Source organism: Dendropsophus ebraccatus, chromosome 2, assembly GCF_027789765.1.
Source record: "Dendropsophus ebraccatus isolate aDenEbr1 chromosome 2, aDenEbr1.pat, whole genome shotgun sequence".
Taxonomy (NCBI): Eukaryota; Metazoa; Chordata; class Amphibia; order Anura; family Hylidae; genus Dendropsophus; species Dendropsophus ebraccatus.
This window is the reverse complement of record NC_091455.1, coordinates 46,852,949-46,873,437: the sequence shown is the minus strand read 5'-3', so window position 1 is coordinate 46,873,437 and position 20,489 is coordinate 46,852,949. Positions and strand designations below refer to the sequence as shown.

Sequence of the window (20,489 nt, the reverse complement as noted above, 5' to 3'; positions counted from 1 at the left end):
GCATTATTAGAAGAAACATTTAGAATTATATGTGCGCTCAGCTGATTGGCTGATCGGCTGAGCGCACATATAATGAGCCGGTCCGCAGCACAGTGACTTCATTGTGCTGCGGACCAGCGAAGAGGACACATCGGGGTGAGTATAGAGCTCTCCCCACCCCCTCCCCAGCACTGCACCCCTCCCAGCAAGGAAGGGGGGTCACTTAACCCCTTCCTTGCTGGGATGGGTGCAGTCTGACATCAGTCTGGCCCCCAAGGGGTTAAGGGGGATGCAATACATCCTCCCTTAACCCCTTGGGGGCCAGACTGTAAGCAGCGATCTGTAAAGATGCTGCATACTGTAAGGTGCACAACACCGCTCACAATGATGGGTGTTGTGCTCCTGTTTGTGTGTTTTTTGTGTGTTTCTCCCTTTTTGTTTTTCAGATATCGGTATCCTGTGGATTACGTCGGATTCCGTGGACTACGTCGATGACCAGCGTTATTTTAATGGTTTTTTTTAATAAAATGGTCAATGAGGGGTGTGGGGGTGTTTTTATTTGAATAAAAAAAAATTTAACTTGTGTTTTGTCTTTATTTCTTTACTTTATAGACTTAGTAGTGGAAGCCGTCTAATAGACGGAATCCATTACTAAGTTGGGGCCTAGTGTTGGCCGGTATAAAATGGCTAACACTAACCCCCTATTATTACCCCAGTACCCAATGCCACCAGGGGTACTGGGAAGAGCCGGGTGCCAGAGCGTCAAAATTGGCGCTCCTGGACCGGGCGGCAGCAGGCTGGTAAGATTTAGGCTGGGGAGGGCCTAAACCAATGGCTCTTCCCACCCTGGTGTTACCAGGCTGCTGTCGTTTGGTTTTTAACCCGGCTGGTTATAAAAATAGGGGGGACCCTATGCGTTTTTTTTTAAATAAATAAATAATTTAAAAAAAAACGCATAGGGTCCCCCCTATTTTTATAACCAGCCGGGTTAAAAACCAAACGACAGCAGCCTGGTAACACCAGGGTGGGAAGAGCCATTGGTTTAGGCCGTCCCCAGCCTAAATCTTACCAGCCTGCTGCCGCCCGGTCCAGGAGCGCCAATTTTGACGCTCCGGGACCACTGGCACCCGGCTCTTCCCAGTACCCCTGGTGGCATTGGGTACTGGGGTAATAATGGGGGGTTAGTGTTAGCCATTTTATACCGGCTAACACTAGGCCCCAACTTAGTAATGGATTCCGTCTATTAGACGGCTTCCACTACTAAGTCTATAAAGTAAAGAAATAAAGACAAGACACAAGTTAAAAAATTTTTTTATTCAAATAAAAACACCCCCACACCCCTCATTGACCATTTTATAAAAAAAAAACATTAAAAACACGCTGGTCATCGACGTAGTCCACGGAATCCGACGTAATCCACAGGATACCGATATCTGAAAAACAAAAAGGGAGAAACACACAAAAAACACACAAACAGGAGCACAACACCCATCATTGTGAGCGGTGTTGTGCACCTTACAGTATGCAGCATCTTTACAGATCGCTGCTTACAGTCTGGCCCCCAAGGGGTTAAGGGAGGATGATATCGCATCCCCCTTAACCCCTTGGGGGCCAGACTGATGTCAGACTGCACCCGTCCCAGCAAGGAAGGGGTTAAGTGACCCCCCTTCCTTGCTGGGAGGGGTGCAGTGCTGGGGAGGGGGTGGGGAGAGCTCTATACTCACCCCGATGTGTCCTCTTCGCTAGTCCGCAGCACAATGAAGTCACTGTGCTGCGGACCGGCTCATTATATGTGCGCTCAGCCGATCAGCCAATCAGCTGAGCGCACATATAATTCTAAATGTTTTTTCTAATAATGTTATTGTCACAACATAATTAGAAGAAACATTTGATGTTTTCATTAAAGTAAAGTGATGATTAGTACAGAATGCTCTTTTGCCGGCAATATGAATTAACAGCTTATGGAGCTTCCTGTACTAATTAATATTTAATTAATAAAACACATTTTCGATGAAATAAATTCAGTTTCGTTGGTCAATAATTTAATTCTAACGAATCCATCATTGTGCAATTAAATATACTGTCAAAATATAAATATATATATAAATATACATTTATTTATATATCTATTTATTTTAACAGTATATTTAATTGCAAAATGATGGATTCGTTTAAATTTAATTAGTGAACAACGAAAGGCACTTTATTACAACGAAAATGTGTTTTATTATTTTAATAGATTAACCATGAGAGACATCGGCATTAGTGCAGAGGATCGCAAACCCCGGTAATAGCAATTCATGTAAACTGTGTTCCCTGCTTTCCCAGATGCATCCAGAGGTGTTTGCATCACTTTCTTAAGATTTTATTTGTTATTTTTAGTTGAACCAGATTTCCAAGTAAATGACCGTATGTTTTGAGCCGCATGTCTATTTTTTCCCACGGCCGGAGTTTCATCCGCACATTTACAGCCGCATAAAAAATACAGCCGCACAGTTACATAGTGTGAACCTAGCCCCCAGGTATATATTCTCCACCGGTAGGAACAGCGGAATCTCCACTTTAGATGCACAGTCCCCACAGGTCGGCCACCACCTGATTCGCAATTTAGCACAAAGTAGAGTTCGGAGACAGCATCCGTATAGTGAAAAAAAGCGTTACTTTATTTTGCCATTTGCATATAAAAAGACGACGTTTCGGCTCTCAACAGTCCTGAGCCTTTCTCAAGTCGACTTGAGAAAGGCTCAGGGCTGTTGAGAGCCGAAACGTCGTCTTTTTATATGCAAATGGCAAAATAAAGTAACGCTTTTTTTCACTATACGGATGCTGTCTCCGAACTCTACTTTGTCCTTTAAGGTATATAGATATATTTAGTTTATTAAGCAGAAAAACCATAAACTGCTGAAAGGGTCATATTAGATGGCCTGACACGCAATGTAAATAACTCTATCGTGTTGGGAGGGCCCCACAATTGCCGGATTGTTCATGTAATAATTCATGTCTTAGGACTCTGTTCTCATATGTGATAAGAGCCTCTGAGATGAGGTGTGCCCCTTTAGGTGGAAAAAAAATGTAGTGTAATATTGTGGGATCTAACGGTGTTGTGGATTCCATTATAAAAGCTTGTGAAAGGAGTCCCACTGCCCATTCGGGCAATCTCAGAGCTGAGGAGCAGGGTGTCAGCAGAACCCAGCCGTGACTGCAAAATAACACAGAGGGAGCAGCGGGGATGGGGGCGGACAGTTTCTTTAAAACATTATTAAACCATGATCAAATTTTTATAGATGAGATGAGAAACAGCCATGTCATCTTGCCTCTAGGCTTCCTGCATACTGCCTGCTTGAAAAGAGAAACCACAGAAGAAAACGAACAAAAGACGCCTCCGGCATTATCTAATATATTCCCTTCACAATAAAAAAGAAAAAAGATAAAAGCTATAGCGAGAACCTCTGTTCTTGTAACTCAGGTAAATAACTTAGTAATATTACATAACCTGTCAGTCAGTCAATAACAACATATTTCTTCCTTAAACCCCTCCTCGACATTTCTCAACACAGTGACAGGCACAACAATGGCTTACATGAAGCGAACGTATCCGTCTTACTTATTACATAGACCCTAACAAATGGTGTGACAATCATGCGGTCAGGACTATTTGCATCTGCATCGATGCTTCCATTTCCGATAGAACGGAATAACAGTGACGACTGTGTGAATGGATCCCTAAAAGGTAAACCAGTTGTAGTCTGAGTGTCAGGTCTCAGTTATGGCTGTCAATTCAATAACTTCAAGAAAGCAATTCTTTGTCAGGAATGTTTTATGAGCGGCTGCTCCTCTTATGCTGATGGCACATACTGAATCATTGCTTCATAACAGGGCAACTTCCATTGACAGTTGCATCATGGTATATGCATACTAATAAAAAAAATCAATGAGTCTTGACAGAAAGCCATATACATTTAATGTATATATAAATTCTAACACATTACCATTCACTTTATATCTTAAAAGGTAATGGCTACACAGAGGTTTATTGCCCTATCCTTTGCAGGGTTACTATATTTTAGAAAGTAGGTTAGGGAATCTCCTCCACAACAGGGGACATAAAGCATCTTTACGTATGGAAGACATTGCCAAGACGCTGACAGAGAATGTCACAGCTCCCATCAAAAGCCGACGACTCTGAGGACAGACATATAACCGAGCTCTTACCTCAAAGCTAAGAGGCAGGTTACGCTTCAGTGAGATCTCAAACACCAAACTGATTTCTGACTTGTTGGCATCTTTATCTTCATCAGGGCCTCGAGCCTCTCCGTTCTACACATGTGAAAGAAAAAACAAACAGGTTTTCTATGTTCTACTGCTGGTGAAACTCACCTACCCCAAAGCGGCCCTTACAATGACCCCTAGTAGCTGCTTGTCACCACTTCTTGCATGCATCCAATGACAAATAATCCCCAATAATCCCCTACCGCATGTATAGTTGGTTTGGCTGCATAGGGGCCCAGAGAGGAGCCCACACTGGCTTAGTGTCACAGCACTCTATTGGGAATGTCCCCTTTAAGCTTCTAGGGGTGCTCCGCCACTTGTAATGCTGAGCCCGCTCACTGTAGGGTGAGGCGGCTGAATATAAGGTACAGAATAGAGTAGTAGGACCTGTTGGTGTCCCACTGTTCTATTCATTGTCTTAACAAGCCGGGGCGCAATCTCTCCATCAGGCGCAATGGCATGTCAACGTGCCTACTGAAGGATCCTTCCCCATGCTTGACAGACTGGAGCCCAGAAGATGTAGAGGAGCTGCTCCCTGCCAGGAATAGGAGAGTATGATGTGATTGTTTATGTTGGAGCACAGCATGGAAGTTATCATTAATATGGGTGGGGGGTGTATACAGCAGGAGACATTATTACTATGGGTGGGGGTGTATACAGCAGGAGGCATTATTACTATGGGTGGGGGGTGTATACAGCAGGAGGCATTATTACTATGGGTGGGGGTGTATACAGCAGGAGGCATTATTACTGTGGGTGGAGGGTGTATACAGCAGGAGTCATTATTACTACGGGTGGGGGGTGTATACAGCAGGAGGCATTATTACTGTGGGTGGAGGGTGTATACAGCAGGAGTCATTATTACTACGGGTGGGGGGTGTATACAGCAGGAGGCATTATTACTGTGGGTGGGCGGCTGTACACAGCAGGAGTCATCATTACTATGGTAGGGGGAAGCTGTACATAGTAGAGGACAATTTTACTATGGGGGGTGGGGGTGCATAGTAGAGGCATTATTACTGTGGGTGGGCAGGGGCACATTTTTTTGCACAGGGGCCCTATGCAGTCTGTGTCCACCCCTGCAAAACATAGACAACCTATCTGTACGACCTTTACAGATCAACTTTTATGCAAATTAGTCAAAGGCTTAAAAGGGTTGGCCACTTTATAGTAAAACTGCTTTGTGTTCAGTATTAGTAAGTGAACTCACAGCACTTACTGACAGCAGCTCTCTGTGAACCTCAGAGCTCCTCCAGGTTGTGCTGTCCTGCTTTGCGGTGATTATGTCCATAAAATGGCAGAGCATGGAGAAGCATGTGACCTTGCCCCGCCCTCTATATCCTTCATTGAGCCTGTATATGCCTATGGCGGTAACAGAGGGCAGGCATGGTCACATGCTCCTCCATGTCGGCCATCTTATGGACAGACTCACCACAGAGTAGGGCTGCACAGCCTGGAGGAGGGGGTAAAATTTTTTGCTCTATGAGGTACACAGGAAGCTGCTGTTAGTAAGTGCAGTAAGTACAGGTACTAATACTGTACGCTGAACAATCTTAACACAAAGTGGCCAAGCCCTTCAATCACAAGTTCTCACATAACAATGTCAAAGTTTATTTTGACTGGATTTCTAGAGAACTCACAATAAGCTAGACTTGGGACTAGTTACTTTTGATTAATGTTCTTATGTAATTGAGATACTTAGAGCCACACTCCACCAAAAAAAAAAAGTGTTCCTGCTGGGTGCAGTTGAGGCTCCTATAGGTAAATATATATATAAAATGCCATTTATGGGCTGCCTGTCATCTTGTTAAAGTTAACAACACTGAGCTTCAGGGGTGAAAAAAAGTTTAAAGGCCTGACTGGTATAGTTAGCTGTGTCCACCACAGCAGTGGAGAAGAACAATAGACTTACACAATGAACACAATGGACTTACCACTGAGGACCTCTCTGGGATAGGTTCGTTCTTCAGTGCATGCAAAGCTTTCAGGGCTGCGTTGTGTCTTGCAGCCTGCCGAGTTTTTCCTTCACCAAAAAACTCACTGTTTCCCACAGTTAATTGAACATAAAAAGTCTTAAGCATTGGGCACAGGTACCTATGATACATAAAGAAGAAAATAATTTTACTTGGAGAAACACAGATCTGTTTTTTTGAAGCTGGTGTTATAACTAAGTGAAAAACATACAGATCTATACCTGGTGAAACTTTCCTGTTATCACCATCAATACAATGGCTGTTAGTAGGTACAGTCTGCACAGTTAGGGCCCTATTCCACCGGACGATTATCTTTCGCATAATCGTTAACGATCTCAAACGACCGCTATTGCGAAAGACCTGAAAACGTTCACTCATTTCCATGGAACGATAATCGTTACTTATGATCGTATTTGCGATCGTTTTTTCTTCGCTATTGCGTTTGTATCTACTGCGAACGACCGAACAACGTCTTATTCAATGCGAACGATATGCAAACGTTTTGCGAATGAGCAACGATAAAAATAGGTCCAGATCTTATAAAGCGATCAACGATTTCTCGTTCGGTCGTTAATCGTTAACTGCATTTCAACTGAACAATTATCGTTTAGAGTCAAATGATTTAACGAAAATCTGAACGACAATCATCCGGTGGAATAGGGCCCTTTACAGTATAGTCAGGATCTCATCTGCAAGAGAGCAGCCAAAACATTTACCTGTATTCCTTGCAGGGAGGAGGATGGAAATTGCTCCCAATCCTGTCACCACTAGGGGGACTTTACTACATACAGCTTGTACATCAAACTCAATAATAACACAGTACACACAAAGCTATGGTTTCACAACAGTGACATTTATTTTACAGCATGGCTATACAGTGGATTTAAATGTCAGAAAAGTGACGCTCACAAGACATGTTGGGGAATGCATTACCACAAACTACTAAAAATAACGTGAAGTATACAAATTGTTAAACTTAAAGGGGTAAACTGTAAATTTTACTACTATTAAAAAAATCTCAAGCCTTCCTGTACTTATCAGCTGCTGTATATCCAGCAGGAAGTTGTGTGTTCTTTCCAGGAAAAGGTTTTCTATAGGTTTTTGCTACTGCACTGGACAGCTCCTGTCACTGACAGAGGTGGCAGCAGAGAGCACTGTGTCAGAATGGAAACAAAACTTCAATTCCTGGAAGACAAACTTTTTTTTTTTTTTTTTTAAGTAATTTAAATTTAAGTAGTATCTCTTTGAGCTATTATCAAAGTACTAGTTTGGACTATTTTTCCTTTTTTTGTATAGATAAATATGTTCTTCATCCAGGACAGTAAGATAAGTTTTATTGATCCTGTATGACAATGTGTTTTTGGTACAATTTATGTAAAAAAAAACAATAAAAACTTAACTGAGATCTATAACTGTAAGCTAAAATGAGGGAAAACATCCTTTGCTTTTCATTTTCCATTTTTTTTGTAGACAAATAAAATCATCTACCACATTACAGAAAGCCAAAAAAGATTTATTCAAATTCTTACAATGCTCTTCTGTTTATAATGTAACAATAATATATCCCACAGCATTTCATTACAGAGATAAGTCTACACATGTGGTCTTGTCCGACTGACATCAAGAAAACCATTTACCTCACTCCCACATCTGCTAGCATTATTACAAGGATCCAAAACTCTACAGCTAGAAAATAAATCAAACAAAAAAAAAAATAAAATCAGGAGGCGCACTAGAAACCAAACACTGCAGACAATGAAAGTAATGGATATAAATGTCTCTAGTGGACTCAGCAAGAGGACCCCAATCCGCCAATAGGAAGAGGTGCTGCATTTTTAAACATAAAAGTTTGTTAGTAACTTCTCAACGCTCAAAAAAAATAAATAAAAGAAAACAAAACAAAACAAAAAAACAGAAGACACACTGGATCTTTTCAAAGACCATCAGCATTCCCCTCACTCCTGAACTAAAGCAAATCTGTAGGCTCCCCCAGCCACCCCCAAACCGCTGGTACCTTTACATTGCTGCAGTCATTCTATTCGGCGGTCTCGGGGTCCAAATAGTAATGGACAGCACCACAAACTCTTAATTTGGAGACGCAGTGTCAATGAGGCAGAGCCTAAAGTGTTCGTGCCCTAGGCCTGCAGCGCCTCTCTCTTTTTGCTGCCTGCCTTTGAAATTTGTCTAAAAAGAAGGGCAGATAAACACTCACTTGGCCTGAAAGCCATAAATGTGGCTTCTGAACCCTCTATACAGGGCTCTCAGATGTTTTCCGCTTTTATTTCCTAATCAGCTTATGAACAGGTGCACTGGGCCATGCTACCAGCCACTCATAGCTATGCATTAGGTGACAGAACACCTTGCTGTGTCTCCATGCCTCCTGCGCCTTACAGCAATGAGTCTCACTTGGGCTATGGGTATTATTGGAGGTTGCATGGACCAATTAAAGAAATTAAGAAAAGTTATTATTGTGCACAGTGGGGCACTATAATCATTTTTCGTCTAGAATTACAGGTACACACCAGTTCAATATTATTTTTTGTGAACTGCTTTTTTAAGTTTGTTTTGTTCCACTTGTTCTGTGCAGTGGTTTTAAAGTAAAAAAAATATTGGTAGTAATGACTTTATTTATGTAGCATCAACATATTCTGCAGCATCACTCACAATGATCCCTGTCCCCAGTGGGACTCGCTATCAGAGTAAATTCTTTCACTTTTGTTACACTTTTGTAAAAATTTTTAGCTGAAGTAGTATGTGTAGACCTTTTCTGTAAGGCATTTGAAATATAAATAGTAAGACAGCTGGCATTATACATTTATAAAATACTTACTGTATCTGGAAAAATACCCATCAGCTAATCTGAAAGGAAGATCTGTCTGGAAGGGCACCGGGAGTTTTCTGGAATACCTCAAATAAAAGTGATCTGAAAGACCTGCCATACTAGGATAACGTGAGCTTCATCCCGGCTTAACCAACATTCAATAAATTAGCAGTTCTCAAAGAACATATGGCTATGATTTACTCAACGCATGGCTTATGCTTTATAAGTATCTTTTCTAGGCTAATATTTAACATGGTCAAGTCCACATGTAGCAGCATGTGCATCATCAACTTTTAGGCTTATAGTGTGCGTTTGGTGAGAAAGGATTCTTTACGTTTATAGGGGTCTGGGTCGCAAACACCTCTATCATATTTCTACACTGCCATGTTTTATGATAAGGCAATGTTCCCACACAGTTTATTTGCTCAGTATTTTGGTCAGTATATTGCAACCAAAACAGGAGTGGATTGAACGCACAGAAAGGCTATGTTCCCACACTGATCAAAAATACTGTGTGGGAACATTGCCTTACCATACAACATGGCAGTGTAGAAATATGATAGAGGTGTTTGTGACCCAGACCCCTATAAACTTAAAGAATCCATTCTCACCAAACGCACCCTATAAGCTTATCTATCAAACACACTGTGATACATTTGGAGGGCATCGAGCAGGGAGGGAGAGAGGTGCCTGTGCATCTAACTATCTCCCCCCTCCCTCCCTGCTTGGTGCAGTAGGACATATATATACTGTACTACTCCACCCATCACTTGCTTATAGTAGGAGCAGATGATGGGGGAGTAGTACCAGGGCTATCCTCATCACCAGCACCCCCTGCCACCGCCAATGCCCCAGCACTGCAGTTCACATACCCTGCCAGGGACTGCAGAGCTCACCGCCACCCCTGTGTCTTGCCGACTCGTTCCCTGATGTCACCCGAGCTGCAGGGGGGTGACATCAGGGAACGGGTCGGCAAGACACAGGGGCAGCTAGTAACCTGCTAGTTTTCTGCTATCCTTTACATAGGGGTAAACCCCTTTAAAAGTTTTAAGAACATAAGGAAGAAAAGACAGTCAAACCTGCCAATTTACTGGGATCGGGCATGTTAGATTTCAACTGCCTGATGCCTTTGTTCTTTTGGAGATCAGCTTAGCCCTCCTCTCCCCTTCCAAAACACATGAACTTTCAAGTGTATGGAGGGATTAGGAGATAACTGTTGGCCAACACCTATCCCATGGGTATAGAAACTTTTAGTCTTTCCATTACTCCAAAATGCTTGGCATAAAAGTCCTGCTATGAAATTGGCCTTCGAGTATATATGTGGGTGCCTGAAGATGACGTCTTCTGTAAGAGCTTTCTCTGTACGCAGAATATATCAACAGAATTTATCAACACTATATAAACAGCTTGTAAAACCAACATACAAAAAAAAAGTAAGTATTACCCATCTGGCCTAACAAATATTGTTGTCAAGTTTCCCAGAGAAGAAACAAAAAGGAAAAAAAAAAATCTCTCTAAATGGACAACAAGAATAAAATAAACAAAAATTAAATTTATTGGATTCTGGAGATCCCTGAAGAATATTTTACACTACTGCACAACATCAAAATCTGATGTAAAGTCATTCATCGTAGTAAGTACAAGATAACTGTCCAAGTGTAACACAACCAAATGTGCATTCCTGGAGCAGTGGTGAGTAATGGTTCTGTTATCACGTAAGGACTATTGCACTAGTATTTGATTTCCAGACGGGTATTTATCTCTCTGATCTAGAATTAGACACAATGCTGGTTGGGAAGAGGGGCCCTCAGGGGTCCATTTTTTTGGAGTGCAATTAATAAAGCAGCAGATTGTTTCAGCGTGCTCTTATATATGACATCATGCTTCAGTAGAAACATAATGAGCAACAAATTTTCCCGTCACTATGGCAAACCTGTATTAGTTTGCGATCTATCTTAAAAATGTACAAGAATGTCTTGGCATGGTCTCCCAAACCGACGTTATTGGGTTTTTTTTTAATCGATATTTGTATATGTAGCCTTGCAGTTTACAGACTCCACCTTACACGAGAGAGAGGGGAAACTTACAATAGTGGAGCTGGTTCCAATTTCTTGTATGTTCAATTTTCTTAATCTGCAACATAGGTTGGGATAATGTGCATCTCAGATGTGGTCCATTTGGTTTCTTTCAAATGCGATGCTGTCTAAGGAGAGATCTGAGTCTACAAATTATGATATATGAAGACCACCCTGGTGACTATGTACTGATGACTCAATGCATCTTAGAGACGTGCTAGAGAAATATGCGCTATGAGACAAATTTACTCGGTATATCAATGCAGGAGTCCTAGCACAATCTGATATGAATGTGACATCATAGGTCCAAAAAACGTTTCTTAGCAGATGTCAGGAGCAAGAAGGACTGAAGGTTGCATTTCAACATGTCTCATTCCTTGTGCCTATGAAAGATAAGCCACTGCCAGAGGTGTTTTGCAGAAAAGGAAAAGGGAGGGCTCTTGGCTAAGCATGTATATTTAAAGGGCCCTATAACATGGAAAGATTATTGCATGAAAAATCATTATAGCATTTGAATTTAAAGTGACACTGTCATCCCTTTTTTGCATTCGGACTTCTCTACACAGGTGTAATGGGTAAATTTACCAGTTTTCATACCTTATTTTACATCATGGTACGTCATGGTGCTTGTTCAAGTAAAAAGTGATCTTTTATCAATTGCAGATTGTGCTAAGTGGGCAAGGCTTCACGGCAGCTGCACCACTTAGCCCCGCCCACAACGCCATCATATGTCATCAGCACATAGGCCCCGCACCCTCGACATCCATTGGAATGGGCCGATGTAGAGGGGGTGGGGCCTAGACCTCTCTGTTCCAATGGTCAGGCGAGGGAGCGGGGCCTAAGTTCCAATGACGTTACAGAGAGGCAGGGCCTATGGTGGTGTTGTGGGCGGCGCTAAGCAGCACAGTTGTCATGAAGCCCCACCCACTTAGCACAATCTGCAAGTGATAAAAGATCACTTTTTACTTGAACAAGCACCATGAGATATGATGTAGAATAAGGTATGAAAACTGGTAAATTTAGAGATAATTCATGTGTGTATGCAGGCTACAATCAAACGACCAACGAAAATTTGTCTGTGTGTCATTAATCGCATCTTTTGAACAGTCTATAAAATCATTGTTAATCACGCACAAATCTTTTGGTCTACATACACATCTTTTCTTGGTATCATGAGTATAGTGTGTAAAACTATTGTAATTAGTATTGTAACTAATAACTATCATTCTGTGTATTATGGTGAACGATTTCAGGTCATGTGCCAAAGCGCTCATTCGCGATAGTTTACCGTTAAACAGAGAAAACAAAAAATCGTTTTTGTCTAACTGGAACCATTGAGTTTGGAGGAATCGTAAGCACAAGGCCTTCATTAGAATGAAGCTGTGTTAATGATCAAGTAATCAATGGGTGACAATGTAATAAATTCTCACACTGGGACCAGTGGGATGCCGTTAGTAGCTGCTCTGCATTTTGGCTCATGAAGCAGTAGTCTTCTCCTTTACATCCATATGTAAAATGTATTATATTGATGGACCACCCCTTTAAATTATCCTACAGACTGAATTTTAGAGTCTCCTAAACCTATACTTACCTACTTCAGTCTCACAAGTCCTGTTGCATTTCTTTTCTGGTCCCCTGCTTCCAAGATGGTTTAAAGGGGAAGTCTGGAGAAAATATTTATCAAAGTATTGAATTGCCCCCCAAAAGTTATACAAATCCCCAATATACACTTATTATGGGAAATGCTTATAAAGTGCTTTTTCCCTGCACTTACTACTGCATCAAGACTTCACTTCCTGGATAAAATGGTGATGTCACGGCTGCTGGAGAGGATGATGGCAGGGGGACACTGAGGGACACAGGGCACGGGGGGGGGGGGGGGGCACACTGAGCATCCCCCTGCCATCATCCTGTCCAGCAGCCACAGCCCGCACAGCTCTGGGAGTCAGGTCGTGACATCACCATTTTATCCAGGAAGTGAAGCCTTGATGCAGTAGTAAGTGGAAGGAAAAAAACACTTTATAAGCATTTCCCGTAATAAGTGTATATTGGAGATTTGTATAACTTTTGGGGGGCAATACAATGCTTAAATAAATATTTTCACCGGACTTCTCCTTTAAGTAGGACCTGCCAGTTGCTGGCAGAGATGTGGCAACAGCATTATATAACTTTTTGGAGACACAAACACAATACGGTGGCTCCTTTATTTCTAAATCTGGTTGTCTATTTCTTCTTTACAAATTACTTATTGGGTGGGCTACACGAGTCTCCTGCTAAACGCCCCATTTGTGTGAAAAGCAGAGAGCTACACTACAATATTTCCAAAAAAGACAAAGACATCAACCTAAAATTTATGGACCAGCACAAACTCAAGATTGTGTGAATTCAATCACTGTGGGTGAAGAAGGCCAATACAGATAATGATGACCAAACACAACTGCTGAATAGCTTAAAGCTGTCATAGATCACAAGGTATATCCTACTCCTCATCCTAAACCTCCAAAAGCTGAATGAGCAATGTAACCATAATAAAACACCATGTGTAATACAGAGGTGAGTTTTAATTTAGTTATATATTTTTGCACAAACTTTAAGCTAGAAGTTTTACAAAATTTAGGTTTATATATCTTAGTAAAAAAAAAAAAAAAGCTGTAGAGCCTCTGCCAAATGTTTATTTACACTAAGACCCCATGACGCGCAACTACATTCGGTGTCATAATTTATACAGTGTCTTCCGCAGCAGCTGCTATTGTCACTGGCCACCAAGTTCTTCTCCCAAAATTCTTAAAAACAAATACAGTGCATCCTGACAAAATCAAATGGCATCAAAACACACAGGGGGTGGGATGTACAAAAGGCTGCTTGTAAGGGTATTCTGTGAGGCATGGCACTCCATGTGGTGAATACAACACTTATAAATCAATGAGCAAATTCCTGAGATCGTGACAGATGTGTGTTGGCCATCAAACTCCCTGTGTGCGTGAAGCCCCTGGGTTTCATTAAGAGGTCATAAGGAGGTCCAAAAATAACACTTATATTGTTTCTAAGATGGCAGATATTTCGGTTTTGAGTGAAAAGCGTGCACTGTTATGATTTCTGGATGTCACGATTTAATAACGCGCTAGTGGTGGAACATGAGCTTTGACGACAAAGAGCTGGGTCACTTCTATTGCCATTACTCAGGTATCCGGTCTCTGGGAATGAAACTTTAAATTAAAACTTTATTTTTCCCTGACAGTTTTATAGGATCTGTCTACTTCTTAAAAAAAGAAAAAAAAAAAAACTTACATACTGTTAAGATTGGTCAAAAGTTTTATTTACAGTGCACAAGTTCCTGGAATATACCTACAATAGGGTTTTAGTGTATTCTTTGTGTAAAAAAAAACAAAATATACACTCAAGTCTATAACTTATGAAGTTTTTCAAATAATTTTAAATGATTGTCATTTTAATGTGTACACACTATGAGTAAAGCAAAAATAATTCAAAACAATATATCAGCAGTAATGTCTTTTAGGGTCACCGGCCTACCTGGCTCCTGTGATTTGTGAAGACACATATGGTAAACATATCACCAATACCATAAATAAGGATTAGATGGATCACCACTACTCTCAGTTGTGCGTCACTAAAGAATGCACTAGAAGTGCTATAATATCATAAATATAAATGTCAAGCCTACTAAATGACTACCATTTGCTGTACATACTGTGAAACCTCTCTGCTTGTCAATGCAATTTTGGGTGGTCTAGTCAGTCTTCCATTGAGGTGTTCTTCTCAAAGACTATGGCCACTATACATAATGTCGGGAAGACTAAAACTGTGATCTGGATAATGGAGAAAGTGTGTAGAAAAATTTATATAGAACCGTGTCTATTCCCATCTTTGTTGTTGGCGTTCCTAGAAAGTAAGTGTTGGTGGTCAAAGTTTCTGTGCAGTCCAGTCTGCCTTAATGAATAAAGATGGCCATAGACAAACCTCAGCCTTGGATCCCCAGATTTGACGTTTAAGCTTCTGAAAACACTTCTGTAAATGAACTCCTCATAAATGAGGATGTGACCATCACGCGACCACAAGTGTTCCCTTTGGGAAGGAGCCATTATTAGCTCAAGTCAAACGTGTTTATTCACACTGGACAGCCAAGAACACGCAGAAGCTTAAAAGTGGTGAAGGTGACACCTCATAGACAAAATCAGTCAAATATTTTTGGAAGAAGTGCAATATATAGTTGAGCAAAATGCATTGGGTGATACATAGCCCTTATACTGCAACCCAAAAATTAGGAAACCAGAAAAAAGTTTTCATACTAAAACATAAATTTTATGTATTTTTGGCAAAATGAAGACAAGCCAGTGCATTACTCTTTTTTTCTTACTTTATATATTTCATATATTTGTGAGATTTGATATGGTGAAATGTTTCTTCTGAAAAAGTTTCTCCCAGGACGGACATGGATGGCTACAGAACGGCAGTAATGCTACAAAAAGGATGCCACTTTCTATCTTGCCGGATCCACTTTACCTTCTCACAGCAGAAAAAGTTAAGGAAATCCCATAAGTTTATCCATCCCAGAAAAGAGTGCCGTGTCCATATGGTGAAAAGCTTTTCACATGTCTGAAATAGAGCTGAGACAGTCCTAGTGTTCCTTGATCGTTCCTTAGTCATTTCCTGTCTGTCTTTTCTGATTTTATCTAACTTGATCCCTTCAATGACTTGGCAACTAGGCTTATCTTTTCATTTTAATTTTTTTCTCATGTTTCAGAACTTCTCTTTCCCTTTGTCTCTGAGTTACACATTGCTCTTTTAAAAGATTATGGGCATCTTATTGAATATTCAGGCTGCGAAGTACACTATATGAACAACCTAAAGAAAGTTGAGGATACCCTATTCTAAATATATAGATGTAATATGACGTTGATTCCCCCCGTTGCAGTTATGGTAGGTAGTTCAGAAACGGAGATGTGACTCATAAAGTACACACTTCCAAGGAGCTTGTTTGGCGCAAGGAGGTCACGATGAGTGGAGTTAGCATATAGTAATCTTTAATAGCACATAGGCAACGCATTTCAAGGCAACTATGCCTCTTCATCAAGCAAACAGGAAATATGCATGCTTCTTTTTTTGGGAAGACTTAGCATAAGAATTTCAAGATGTTTTGGGGAATTTTTCCTTTAAAAAGTATATCTTGTTAGGCCCAGTTGATCTGGTTTCTTTTTTCTTCACACTGGTTTGCCTGTCAGAAAGGTAGGCTAATATATAGGTCGACATGCTGCAAGTGGCCCATTGACTTTAATGGGCTAAACATAGTGTAAGGGCCCTATTCCACAGTAATGATAATCGGCCGAATCGGCCCCATTTGGCCCGATTCAGCCGATTATCGTTTGGTGAAATAGAGAGAACGATCAGCTGATGATCGTTTCATCGGCTGATCGTTCATTTAGGGCCAGACCTAAAATCATCGTTCCCCCACCGCACATCGCTACGGTTGAATAGCGGTGCGCAGCGGGCGACCAGCGATTTCAGAAGCGCAGCATCATACATTACCTGCAGGGCTTCTTCTCCACGCTGTCTTCATCCCCAAGTCCCGCGCGCTCTATCTTCCGAATGGCCGGAGCGCTCAGCCAATCACAGGCCGGGACCGCCGCGGCCTGTGATTGGCTGAGTGTGGCCTGTCAGCTGACCGGCCATTCGGAAGCTAGGGCCCTGACAGGTAATGTATGATTCTGCAAGGACTGCAAGGACATCGGTAACGATGTCCTTGCAGCCCTCGCTCAACGATCATCGGGCCGTGGAATAGGCCCAGTAAACGAGCGACGATCTAGCAGATCACCGCTTGTTTACATCGTTGATCGGGTCTTCCTCGGCCCGTGGAATAGGACCCTAACTATTATTAGGGATGTCATGATACCAGAATTTTGACATTAATACTGATACCTATTTTAGTATCACAATTTTTGATATAAAAATGATATACTGCTCTTATGATCCATATGCACATTTTATATACTACACTGAGCACTCATCTGGGGCCAATGAACAATAAGCTGTATAGATGACAGCTTATTGTCCACACACCGCCACCTTCTGGGATAAGTGCACTGTATCTGACCCAGCAAGGAATGGGTTAAGCGGTGATGCACAGCATCAGCACTTAATCCAAAGGACCAAACAGTAAGCAACAATCTATACAGATCACTGCTAACCATAGAGAAGCAGAATACCTGTCAAAAAGAAAAAAATATTTTTAATGGTGTATTGTGTACTTTTTACTAACTTTTCAGTTAGTAGACAACAGGGTTAGCAGTCAGATTGATGGCTTTTATTACTAAGCTGAAGGTTAGCGTTAGCCTATAAAAACAGTTAACACTTACCTCCTCGTTATTACCTCAGTACTCACCGCCATACTATTTATCTATCCATTTTTTTATGTCCTAGTAAGTACAAATCTACCGACCCAGCAAAAATGAACTCTTAATCCATGAATCTGACTATACAGCCCTGCGCAAACGTATGGTAGACCAGCAGATACTTACAGGAAAATAGACCAAATGTTGTCACAATTAGACTAGGGTATAATATTCAGACTGGTGCAAACTGCCCCAAGCAACCAATCACAGCTCAGCTTTCAGCTCTGGTAACATGAAAGCTGAGCTGTTATTGGTTGCTGGGGGCAGTTTGCACCAGTCTAAATTTTATACCCTTTGATAAATCTCCCCCAATGTGTGTACCAGCAACATGTTTGATTATACATCAGAATGAAAACCTCTGTAGGCTCTTGTAGTCTATGTAGACACAGAAATATATACATGTACAAAGATGCAAGAGGGGGTGCTGACAAGTTCCTAGCTTTGCACAGAACAAATTGAGTCAGTTTTTAAAGTACACATTTATTCAACATATTCAGACTAAAGCACTTGTTACATCCTTGGTTCAGCTTTCGTAGTCCATTGTAGTCAAATCAATTGTCAGTGTGACATCAGCAATGTTGTCAAATTTAAGACCCTTTAGGTGTTTCTTCAAGTAAGGAAACAGATAGTAGTCTGAAGGGGCCAGGTCAGGGGAATGGGGAGGGGATGGTGGACCAATTCGAAACCAATGGTCTTTAATTTGGCATAGCAACTTTGGAGGTGTGTGAAGGTGCATTGGTCACTGTTCAAAAATTTCCCAACCCACTGCGCAGAAAGTGGGTACATGTCTAGGATATTAGTAATAACTAGATTTGCATTACAGGGAAATGCATAGTGCTTGAAAAGAGTGCCCCTTTACCAGTGACTTGCTTTTAAGAGAAACTTTAATCCTGGGTCCAATCCATTTAAGAGCGACATGGGTCCCATTTAGCTCTTAAAGGGACCCATTTCGCTCTTATAGGGACCCAGGTCGCTCTTAAAGGGACCCAGTTAGCTCTTAAAGGGACCCATTTCACTCTTAAAGGGACCCAGGTCACTCTTAAAGGGACACAGGTCACTCTTGAAGGGACCTAGGTAACTCTTAAAAGGACCCATTTTGCTCTTAAAGGGACATATTTCACTCTTAAAGGGACTAAGGTCGCTCTTAAAGGGACCCATTTAGCTCTTACAGGGACCCATGTCGCTCTTAAAGGGACCCATTTTGCTGTTAAAGGGACATATTTTGCTCTTAAAGGGACATAGTTCTCTCTTAAAGGGACCCAGGTCGCTCTTAAAGGGACCCAGGTCGCTCTTAAAGGGACCCAGGTCGCTCTTAAAGGGACCCATTTAGAGCGACTTGAGTTCCTTTAAGAGCGACTTGGGTACTGTCCCTTTAAGAGTAACTTGAGTACTGTCCCTTTAAGAGCAACTTGGGTACCGTCCCTTTAAGAGTGACTTATGTAATGCCCCTTTAAGAGCAGCTTGGTTACCGTTCCTTTAAGAGCGGCTTGGGTACCGTCCCTGTAAGAGTGACTTGGGTACTGTCTCTTTAAAAGCGTCTTGGGTACCGTCCCTTTAAGAGCGGCTTGGGTACTGTCCCTTCAAGAGCGGCTTGGGTACCGTCCCTTCAAGAGCGGCTTGGGTACCGTCCCTTCAAGAGCGGCTTGGGTACCGTCCCTTCAAGAGCGGCTTGGGTACCGTCCCTTCAAGAGCGGCTTGGGTACCGTCCCTTCAAGAGCGGCTTGGGTACCGTCCCTTCAAGAGCGGCTTGGGTACCGTCCCTTCAAGAGCGGCTTGGGTACCGTCCCTTCAAGAGCGGCTTGGGTACCGTCCCTTCAAGAGCGGCTTGGGTACCGTCCCTTCAAGAGCGGCTTGGGTACCGTCCCTTCAAGAGCGGCTTGGGTACCGTCCCTTCAAGAGCGGCTTGGGTACCGTCCCTTCAAGAGCGGCTTGGGTACCGTCCCTTCAAGAGCGGCTTGGGTACCGTCCCTTCAAGAGCGGCTTGGGTACCGTCCCTTCAAGAGCGGCTTGGGTACCGTCCCTTCAAGAGCGGCTTGGGTACCGTCCCTTCAAGAGCGGCTTGGGTACCGTCCCTTCAAGAGCGGCTTGGATACCGTCCCTTCAAGAGCGGCTTGGGTACCGTCCCTTTAAGAGCGGCTTGGGTACCGTCCCTTTAAGAGCGGCTTGGGTACCGTCCCTTTAAGAGCGGCTTGGGTACCGTCCCTTTAAGAGCGGCTTGGGTACCGTCCCTTTAAGAGCGGCTTGGGTACCGTCCCTTTAAGAGCGGCTTGGGTACCGTCCCTTTAAGAGCGGTTTGGGTACCGTCCCTTTAAGAGCGGCTTGGGTACCGTCCCTTTAAGAGCGGCTTGGATACCGTCCCTTTAAGAGCGGCTTGGGTACCGTCCCTTTAAGAGCGGCTTGGGTACCGTCCCTTTAAGAGCGTCTTGGGTACCGTCTCTTTAAAAGCGTCTTGGGTACCGTCCCATTAAGAGCGGCTTGGGTACCGTCCCTGTAAGAGTGACTTGGGTACCGTCCCCTCAGCTCTGCTATTCTACTGATTGAACTCTGCTACTTATAATGGTAAAGATCATTGCTCGGTTACCATGACAATCTTACTCATGTCAGTGAGACAAAATCGTTAAGGACCTTCCATCTTCTACTGGCCAATAGTGGACATGTGACTGTGTGAATGTTGTGATACATTGCCTGACAAGACCTTAGAGTTCCTATTGGCTTCTATATTTCAGCTATTTACATATGTGCTGTGATTGGCTGTGTGGCCATTATTTTTAATTGGCCATTATTTTCTATGGGAAATTCAGGGTCTTTAAACGTAAATTTCTTAAAAACGACAAATTCGATCGAAACGAAAAATAGATAGCACACCTCACACTGCCGAGGGCTTCGAAACGCAGTTTGAATGGCGTCTGTGCGCAAAGCGATTCGGGCAGTATTAATCGCAGAAAAATAGCTGGAAGAAGAAACC

At 42.3% G+C, this 20,489-nt stretch overlaps 1 protein-coding gene across 4 annotated transcripts in view; it reads right to left on the bottom strand.

Annotated features, from left to right (window-relative positions):
* The window catches only part of STAU2 (staufen double-stranded RNA binding protein 2), a 228,741-nt gene that overhangs the window by 142,727 nt on the left and 65,525 nt on the right, over positions 1 to 20,489 (bottom strand). For all 4 annotated transcript variants that reach the window (XM_069957463.1, XM_069957465.1, XM_069957464.1 and 1 more), the window contains 2 exons: positions 6,183 to 6,342; positions 4,192 to 4,296 (listed from right to left, as the gene is read on the bottom strand). In XM_069957463.1, coding sequence (XP_069813564.1) covers positions 4,192 to 4,296; positions 6,183 to 6,342 — 265 coding nt within the window. The remainder of the gene's footprint in view (positions 1 to 4,191; positions 4,297 to 6,182; positions 6,343 to 20,489) is intronic.